Source organism: Propithecus coquereli, unplaced genomic scaffold, assembly GCF_000956105.1.
Source record: "Propithecus coquereli isolate 6110/MARCELLA unplaced genomic scaffold, Pcoq_1.0 Scaffold671, whole genome shotgun sequence".
Taxonomy (NCBI): domain Eukaryota; kingdom Metazoa; phylum Chordata; class Mammalia; order Primates; family Indriidae; genus Propithecus; species Propithecus coquereli.
This window is the reverse complement of record NW_012152741.1, coordinates 334,790-344,978: the sequence shown is the minus strand read 5'-3', so window position 1 is coordinate 344,978 and position 10,189 is coordinate 334,790. Positions and strand designations below refer to the sequence as shown.

Genomic DNA, 10,189 nt, shown 5'->3' with positions numbered 1-10,189 from the left:
CAACTATTCTGTTATTTTATTTTATTCCAAAATATTAAGGGGAACAAATGTTTTTGTTACATGGATAGCTTTTGCAATGCTTGAGTCAGGGCTATCAGTGTGCCCATCACCCAAATAGTGTTCGTTGTGCCCATTAGGTAGGTTTTTGCCCCTCCCCTCTTCCCAAAGGGTGGGGGGAAGCTTGGGAAAAAAAAGTGACTGGTATAGTCCAACTCTTGAGTTGCAGTAAATGAGGTAACTGAGGGCTAAAGAAAGTCAAGTGCCTTGCTAAAAGCCACAATACAAAGAACTCAGGTCTCCCACCTATATCCAAGGTTCTCCCACCACACCAGCTGTCTCCTCAGCATGCATCTGGTGAAGCAATTTGACACACTAGGCAAATGCAGAAGGAAGAATGGGAAAAAGCCCAGGGCATGGGTATGACTTTACCTGGACAGGTCTAGGCTGTGAGGTACTCTAGCCAGGTCATTAACTAGCCCCTTCTTTAGGAAGAGTCGAATGATGTTGTTCATGCCATTGTGCTGCGTCTTGGCTGTGGCACTGCTGTAGAAGCTGGAGGTGGAGGGGCAGGACTCCATGATAGTACTGATGATACACATCACTGCCTGAAGCCTGGGAGAGAAGTTTGACACCTTTATCATACAGCCCATTCTTAGGCCATATCTTCACTAACTTTCCTCAGATAACCCTCCTGTGCCCTTAGTGTTTCTTTCTGGAAGTAACATCTAAACAAGTAAGAAATCACTCCCTAGGTGGCAGGATTCATTTTCTATAAACATAACTTTAAAAATAAGATTCAATAATCTGTTCAACTTTCTTGCTTGAAGACTACAGAAATACAATGAAAACATCCCCTCATTTTCCCACTTCCTCCAAATGTAATCAGTGTTCTGGGGGTATTTTCAAGCACCAGAGTGTATAATGCCAGTATGACCAGAACTCTTGTTCAAGTACAAGGACCCCCATGGACCACAAAAAAAATAAGGGGATGCTCTTGGTTATCAGGCCTAGGTCAGGCATGGGTTTTACCTGGCATGTTTTTCTGTACTCTCAGCCATAGCCAGTGCCCGTCCCAGGGCTGCTTTTACTTCATTCACTAGTGCCACCTGGGCATCTGTGCCACTCCCTGCAGCAGCCAGGCTTGCAAGGAACAGGCGGGCCAGGGCAGGTGTGTCTTTGTCTTCTGCATTCTGGGTATGTGGGAGGAGGTGGTCCAGAACAAAAGCTAGCACACTGCAGTCCTGAAAAATCATGAATCATGACATTTACTCAAAAGCACAATTATGCCATATCATTTGCACAACACCAAGGTGCATACACATACAGTTTTTCCTTGAAATAGCCCAGTGAGTGATTATCAGGTCAACTTTATAGATGAGGAAACCAAGGCTCAAAGGTATGAGAAAGTGGTAAACCTATATTTTATAAAACTTTCAAATCCCATCTAGTTTCCACTACACAACTTATACATCATCATGTAGTTGTTACTTGGTATTTAAAATTTTTTTAAAGAGATGGGGTCTTGTTATGTTGCCCAGGCTAGAGTGCCATGGTTATTCACAGGCATGATCATAGTGCACTGCAGCCTCGAATTCCTGGCCCCAAAGCGATCTTCCTGTTTCAGACTTTCAAGCAGCTGGGACTACAAGTGTGTGCCACTGCACCCATCCTGAAACATTTTTAGGTGTGATATTTAGTCGAACTGTTCACACCAAACCTATAAAACAGATTGACAAGTATTTTCACCATCTGTGAGATGAGATGGGTAAGCTGAAGCCCAAAGAATGGTGGCTTGCAGAAAGAATTTAGTCAAGTGCTAAAGATTCAAGTCTTGATTCCTGAGTGCTATAAACCCTTCAGTAGGCAACTAAATTGTAATATTTACTGACACCTAAAATGTGCCCAAGACACTGTGCTAGAAACTGGCAAGAGATAAATGAGAGACAATAGTCACAGATATGGGTACGCAAAAAAAAAAAAAAAAAATTAATGCAGGGTTATTTAAAATAACAAAAAAGGTCCAACAGGGGAAGGAAATTAAGTCAGATTCTTCATTTTTCTCTATGATTTCTGCCCTGATAATTCCTTATCTTAGAAAGGAACTTCAGTTCTGTTGTCACTCAAGCAGATTATGGATCAAAATGAACATTTTAAAACCAGATAGAGGTGACAGCTGCACAACACTGTGAATGTACTAAATATCACTCAACCGTATACTTTAAAATGGTTAATTTTATGTGAATGTTACCTCACTAAAGAAAAAGCATTGAAGAATTCTAAAGTCTGGGATATTGGATAAAAGTGACCTTGTTAAGATAAAACTATTAAGAAATAAAAGTTAATCTCCCAGTAGTGAATAAAACACAAAGTTAAAACTGTTTTCTGGGCCGGGCGCGGTGGCTCATGCCTGTAATCCTAGCGCTCTGGGAGGCCGAGGCGGGCGGATTGCTTGAGCTCAGGAGTTCGAAACCAGCCTGAGCAAGAGCGAGACCCTGTCTCTACTAAAAATAGAAAGAAATTAATTGGACAACTAAAAATATATAGAAAAAAAAATCAGCCGGGCATGGTGGCGCATGCCTGTAGTCCCAGCTACTCGGGAGGCTGAGGCAGAAGGATTGCTTGAGCCCAAGAGTTTGAGGTTGCTGTGAGCTAGGCTGATGCCACGGCACTCACTCTAGCCCGGGCAAAAGAGTGAGACTCTGTCTCAAAAAAAAAAAAAAAAAAAAAAAAACTGTTTTCTGAATAAAACTGTAAATAACACCATCTGACATTATTAGTAACAACTGGAAAAAAGCCTTGCAATTTGGGAAAGCAGTGTGACTGAGTAGAAAGGGCTTAGCTTTGTAGTCAGAGCCCTGGGTTCCAATTTTAGCTCTGCTACTCTGCAGTATGGCTTTGAGCAAGTTACTTATCTCTCTGAGCTTTCTCCCCTAAAGAGCAATACCAACAACCTTGCAGTGTGGAGGTGAGGATTATCAATAGTATTTATAAAGCACTGTTCAGTACCCAGTACCAGTAGGTCACTGGACACATTTTTAGGAAGATAGGTAATACATTTATAATTAAATGTCTTATTCAGCCAGGCACAGTGGCTTATGTCTATAATCCAAACAATTTGGGAGGCAGAGGCAGGAGGATCGCTTGAGGTCAGGAATTTGAGACCAGCCTAGGCAACATAGTAAGACCCCATCTCTACAAAAAATAATAATAAAAAAAATTAGCCAGGTGTGGTGACACGTTCCTGTAGTCCCAGCTACTCTGGAGGTAGAGGCAGGAAGATTGCTTGAGCTCAGGAGTTCGAGGCTGCAATGAGCTATGATCATGCTACCGTACTCCAGCCTGGGTGACAGAGCTAGACCCTGTCTCTTTTAAAAAAAAGTCTTATTCCACAAGTAATGCTATTATAAACTATGAATACAATTGGCATAAATGGGTGAAAGCTCTGAATGACTTACACCCAGAATATATAAAGAGGTCAACAGGAAACAAGAATAAAAGACTTGGACAGACACTTTCCAAAAGAGAATATCCAAATGGCTAATAGTGTCATGAAAAAAAGTGACCAATTAGGAAAATGCCAACATTTAACCATAATGCAATACCACCACAAATCCACTACAACAGGTGAAATGAAAAAATGAAAAATACCAAGTGTTGGCAAAGAGTTCACAATCAGAAACCAGAACTCCCACACGCTGCTGGTGATAATGTAAGTTGAGACGACGACTCTGGAAAACTTTTGGAACTATCTGCTAAAGCTGAACAAATGCATATTATAGAGCTCAGCAATTCTACTCCTAGGCATATGCCACCCAAGAGAAGTGCTTATATATGCTCACCAAAACACACAATAAGAATGCTCATAGCAGTACTATTTGTGATAGCTCCAAATAGAAAATTACCGGTTTGTTAACAGATTTGATAAAAGATACATTTGGTATCTTTGGGTATATGGTATATTCATACAATGGAATTCTATACAGTAATGAAAATAATTTACACTTGCATAAAAAAAAATGAATCTTGCAAGCATGTTAAGCAAAAGAAGCCAGGCACAAACATGCTTTCTGCCAACACTAGTACCCCTGGCTTACTCTCAGACCCTTTGGCACTTGCTAACCATAAAATTATAATATGATCCACAAAACAATGCCCTTTTTATGGGGAAAAAAACCTCTTTGGATACTCACTTTACATATATGGGAACATGATACAGTTTCTCAAAGGACCCGCTCCAAAAAAAAAAAACCTAACTTGAAGATAATTCCATATTAGGACATATAATATATGACTTCATTCTTTTCAACAGCTCTATTGATGGACATGTAGGCCTTTACTATATTTTTTTTCATTACCAATACTGCTACTACATCTGGTATCTTTGTATATATGTAAGTACATCTGGAAGATGTATAGATCTAACACCTGTTATTCTTATTTATTTCGTTTATCAACTGTCCTTTAGACACCTTTACTTAGATGCCCCACAGATACTTCTCAAAATTCCACATTTTCTCCTCAAAGCTTTCCCCCACTTCTATGCTCCTGTTAGATGCCCACCCATAAAAGAAAATTCAAAAACCCACAAGCGAAGAAACATCCTTCGGTCCTTGATTTCCTCCTTCGTCCCCCAAATCCAATTCTTGTTCATTTCTACCTTTAAAACATCTCTTCAACTTACCCATTTTCCCCCAACTTCACCAAGATCATGTGTTATCCTAGATTACCATATCAGATTGCTAACTGGTCTCTCTGACTCCAGTCTTGCCCTCTGCAATCTCCACAACGCAGACCAAGGGATTTTTAATAGAATGAATCTCACCGACTCAATCCCTGAAGTTACCCTAATGGCTCTACATCATGGGAAAAAAGGCCTAGCTCTTTAATGTGTCTTAAGATGCCTCTCCCTCTCTCATCATTAGGTTAGCACTTAGCATGCATGGTTTCCCAGAAAAGTGTCTGACACATACTAGGCACGAAATGATGGAAGTACCATATAAAATCTTAAGTAGAAGTTGGAAATATTACCTCTTTGATCAGCTCAGACTGGCCCACAGTGTAGCTGTAGTTGGCAATCAGGGTAGCAATACCAACATAGGACCTCACCAACTCTGCCAGAAGACGAAGGATAGTGGAAGTAGGCATTAAAGGTTTGCTGCCCTTGCCCTTCTGCTTGCCTTCCTCAGAGGCCCGGTCCCCTTCTTTATCTTTCTTCCCATCTCGAGACTCCTCTGGAGTTGAAGCTGCTGAGAAAGAGCAAACACTGGTTCAATTCCACACTGGAATACTGGTGAAATCAAGCTTTAGGTGGAAAGACATGTTATTTCTTCTCCACTTAGGCCACCTGTACAAACTCAATGCTCTTGTCACACTGCAGTGGAAGGACAGAGAACCAGGATGACCCAGGTCTCAGATGTGGTATGTGGATACAGTACAGCAAGGAGGCTTTGCCCAACTGTTAATGCATTTTTCCCCATTTCCCTCCTCTTATATGCTCCAGAAATATTCTACTGAAAGTTTTCCAAACATGCCTTACTCTCCCCCTACCTCCTCCTTCTCTTATTATCTGCCCGGCACACTTTTATCTAGTTCAGCTCAAATGAAGACCTCCTCTATAAATGCTTTCTTGTCTCATCTAAACAGACTGAGATAATAATACTGCCATCACCTGTACTATAAACTACATCTGGGCAGTAAGCCCACTGAGATGAGTTAATCAATACTTTGCTAATTATTAGCCTTTCTGATTTATGTCCAGGGGCGAGTATGGTATTAAGCAAAATGTCTCCTAAATTAGTTCTTGAAGATCTTTCCTAGCTAAGAAGTGGCTCTTGAAAGGTCTCATTGGACTAGCATCCACATGACATTTCTCTAATGCATGTTGAATAGCCAATGGGCTCCTACTAGAAGGCAGGAATATGCCACACAAAGCACGTAGCTAGAACAGCATCACTGGCACCAAAGCTTATTTATAAGCCAGGTTATAGAAGCCACCAAAAGAAATATGGGGTGGTTTAAAGAGTACAACCAAAGGATGTTACCATACCAACCATTACTAGGTTAGCTAAGTTATAGTTCCATTAAGTTTAGCATATAGAGACACTTGATTTACGGAATACTTAGCTCATCCCTGAGAAAGTTTACTTAGATAAGTAAACATAACAATTACGCCTGTATTCTCTACCCCCTGCCCAGGACACCCACAGTTTCTTCAAGTTGTCTTCCCAAGGAATAAGAACATGAGAGGAAGAAAAGCAAATCATTACCCTCTCCTTGGGAGGTCCCAGATGCGGACGTCTCAGTGGAGGTACCATCTGCAGCAAAGACCTGACTCTGTATGAAAAAGAAAACTCCTGAGCTATTATGAATTTCAAAGACAGTTGTCCCCATATGGCAGGATGTCTTCCCAGGGTACTGACTGGGAATGCTACAGATTCTCTTTGGCCAACCTTTTAACCACGCTACCCCTTTATACTATAATCTGTAGAAGCTATCACTATAAACACAGTGACTGGCAGAGAGCAGGGAGAGGAAAGGGGAAAATAAGAAAGAAAATGAAATTAAGGCAACATTTCTAACCCAAGGAGGCAGAAAAAAAAAAAAAACCTCCCAGGGACAGCCCAATTTTTTCTTCATATTTAGGCAACAGGTAGTTTACAGATATATCAAAGCTAATACCTTTGAAATTCCCCTGGCACATAACTCTAAGTACTGAGACCACACAGGCATTGAAAAGGGAGAAGACAGATATAAGGATGCTGGAATTGACTTACATTAATGGAAAAACCTGACTGTGTATCAAAGTCGCTGCTCTGACGAGTAAGTGACCGGTACTGCTGGTATACATCATCGCCCATGTCTTGCAGGAGCTGGCCAACCTCTTGGGTCATACCCCCAGGTTTAGGATCAGATTTGTCTGCTAATAAACCAAAACAAACAACAAAAACAAAACTCTTCTATAATTGTATAATGTTAATGCTTACCTGACAGGATTGGTCAATTTCACATAAAGTGGCTACGACTACTTACTAAGTGACATTACTAACTACAGTCTTGTGACCACAGGCAATTTATTTATAGTCTCTTCACTTGCCTAAGCTGTCACTACTAAGTTTAAATGAACACATCTGGTATTATGGCTTACACAGTGGGCGATCAATAAATGGTTGCTGCAGCTTTATAGCTAAACTATTTTGGGGAGGAGAGGATACGAGACAGGGTAAAGATTCCATGATGGTAGGAAAACCAAGGAGCTCTACATAGACTCACACTCTGTATGGATGAAAAGTACCAAAGTAAAGACTCAGATTTTCTTTATTTATTAAAGGCAATTTTTGTTAATTTTTGGCAATTCTTTGGACCTATAAAATAACTATGTCCTGAATAAAATCCAGAAGGATCTAAATGGAATGGAATCCTGTTTCATTCCAAGCAATTCAGTCATGACTTTCCTAGTGCTTAGAAGCAGCACCTTAACTAGGAATAAAGGTGGATTAGAATGCTGGTCTCGAAAGTCAAGAAGCCTACACACACCTTCTAATGCTGTTCCTAGCTTTTCAGGGAATAAACGTGTTTTGATTCTGAGTTTAAAAACATTGGAGACTTCCTGGTATTTTATTTCCAGTCTGCTCACATGATGCTATTATCTCCCTTTAAATCTTTGTTCATTCTTCCCTCTTTATAGTATACAACAGAACTTGGGCAACCTCCTCATCCTTACCATTCAGATTCATTTCAGAAGTCACTTATTCTAAGAAACTTTCCTATCCATCCCACCATCACCAGATCAGGTGCCTCACCCTAGGATTCACCACTACCCTGGCATCTGTCATACTGTATGACTACTAGCTTCTTCAGTGACATGCACTGTGTGTCTTACTCATCCTGACCCCCAAACTATGGACACATAGTAACATATCCTCTAGTGGCCAGTCTCCTGAGGGAGGCTAGCTACATACCTTCCTCTGGAGCATGGTAAGCAGCCAGGGCATTCAGCATATCATAGATCACTTCCTTGATAGTATCAGGAATGACAGGCAGAGGTGAGGGTTTCAAAGGGGTTGTCTTCACCAGCTGTACAGCATTAGGTCCTTTGATTCTAAGATTCTCAAATTCATCATCTGAAGCTAAGCCAAAATGAGAGAGAGAAAAATCTGTCTATTTGTGACTGAGAAAAATCAGTCAAAAATCAGTACCTAAACTTGGTTACTGATAAAGACTCAGAAAGGGGCTTGTATAACATAAACATACAACCTTGAGAAAAGAGGCCATTTTCAACCAATGTTTAACTAGTCTACTGGAAAACCTGGTTTTTACTTTCCCTAAATTCCATAGGATTTAATACAGCAGTACCAAATAGTAATAAAGTATAGGCTTTGGAGTTAGAGAAAACTGGTTTTGAAATCCAGTTCTACTAATCCAACACACTTCCATTTTCTCACTCTTGAAATTTGGTTATTTTGAGGATTAAATGAGACCATACATGAAAAGTGCCCAGCACAAGGACAGACACATAGGTGGGACTCCCAAAATAATTAGTCCCCTATCCAACATTTAATTAAAAAACAAAACCCCACACATCTACAGAAAAGTTGAAAGAACAATACAACAAACATCCATGTATTTTTCATCTAGAATTACCATTTGACTACCCCTAAATACACCTACGTGTACCTCCTGAGATATTTTTTGACATGATTACGATCATTTTAACACCCCCGAAATTGAACATAGATACAATTATATTATCTAATACACAGTATTGAAATTTCTCCAAGTCTCCTTTATCTGGATCCAGAACTCAATCAAGATTGGTAGCAGTTATTATCTCTCTAGTTTCCTTTTATCTAGAAGAGACTCCTGTATTTCTTCCTTTCTTAACAATAATATTTTTGAAGAGTCTACACCAGTTGCCTTGTAGAACATCCCACAATTTGTATTTATCTGTTTCCTTATAATTAAATATACACCAAATATTTTTGGCAAGAATACACAGATGATGTTGTATACTTCCCACTGCATCACATGAGTCACATATCCACTTGTCCCTCAATTATCACTTTATTTGTAAACCATTAACTGTGTGTAAGCCCTATTACCCTACCAAAATGAGCTCTTTGAAGGCAAGGACTAGAGCGAATGAGTACTTGGTATTTCTGGCAGGGGTTACAATAGGGCAAGGCCAGAGAAGGTATTGAAGTACCTACTGAATTGACCCAAATGATCAACCAGCCAATGTCCTAATGCTTGCCTAAGGAGGCGCTCCAAGTTATAGATGTCCTCATAGAAAAATCTCTGCAGTTATACCAGGCCACAGAATTCAATGTCTCAAAGACCAGAAGAGCAAGCAAAACTCACCAGTTCCTGAACCTCGAGGGGCTGGAAGTGCAATGCGGATGCAGCAGTTTGCCACTTCTGTGAATATGTCTGGGTTGCGGCATGCGGCTGGCCCGAGGACACGAAGGATGTAGTTGATTTCCCGAGAGCCGAGGCTACCAGACACAACTCCAGAAGTGGTGCTACCAGCTCCACTTGTAGCTGCTGAGCGAACAACCTAGTAAAAAAGAAACACTGTTGATTAAAAACTGCTTTCTAAAAACATAACTGCAGTCAATGATGTTACCAAGGATTAAAATACAAACCAAGTTCTGCCTCAAAACAGTAGATGACAGCTTTAGACTTTTGGGAGAAGGATACATTTGGTCTTTAAGTTCCCATCCATCTCACCCCCCTTCTCAATTCAAAAAATATGGCTTATAAAAAAGTTACAGCACATCTCAAAACTATCAGCTATTAGACCAGAGTACATGTGATCTTTATAGAAATTCAGAGATGTGCTGAAGACCACAGATCCCATATAGCTTTCCATGAGTGCCAGCTCCTAGCCTCCTCAGATGCTGTCCCAATTTTAAACCATTGTGGTTTAAACCATTTTAAACCATTGTGGTTTAAAATACACAACACTGGCCAGGCGTGGTGGCTCACGCCTGTAATCCTAGCACTGTGGGAGGTCGAGGTGGGCGGACTGTTTGAGCTCAGAAGTTCGAGACTAGCCTCAGCAAGAGCAAGACCCCGTCTCTACTAAAAAAATAGAAAGAAATTAGCTGAACTAAAAATATATATATAAAAAATTAGCCGGGCATGGTGGCTCATGCCTGTAGTCCCAGCTACTCGGGAGGCTGAGGCAGGA

At 40.5% G+C, this 10,189-nt stretch overlaps 1 protein-coding gene across 2 annotated transcripts in view; it reads right to left on the bottom strand.

Moving 5' to 3' along the window:
* The window catches only part of HUWE1 (HECT, UBA and WWE domain containing 1, E3 ubiquitin protein ligase), a 148,936-nt gene that overhangs the window by 33,731 nt on the left and 105,016 nt on the right, over nucleotides 1-10,189 (bottom strand). Inside the window, exons 44-50 of one of the 2 annotated variants that reach the window (XM_012660636.1) lie at nucleotides 9,358-9,553; nucleotides 7,959-8,126; nucleotides 6,774-6,919; nucleotides 6,267-6,333; nucleotides 5,029-5,246; nucleotides 1,030-1,241; nucleotides 430-612 (exon numbers count right to left, since the gene is read on the bottom strand). In XM_012660636.1, coding sequence (XP_012516090.1) covers nucleotides 430-612; nucleotides 1,030-1,241; nucleotides 5,029-5,246; nucleotides 6,267-6,333; nucleotides 6,774-6,919; nucleotides 7,959-8,126; nucleotides 9,358-9,553 — 1,190 coding nt within the window. The remainder of the gene's footprint in view (nucleotides 1-429; nucleotides 613-1,029; nucleotides 1,242-5,028; nucleotides 5,247-6,266; nucleotides 6,334-6,773; nucleotides 6,920-7,958; nucleotides 8,127-9,357; nucleotides 9,554-10,189) is intronic. The other variant, XM_012660635.1, reaches the window with a different exon arrangement.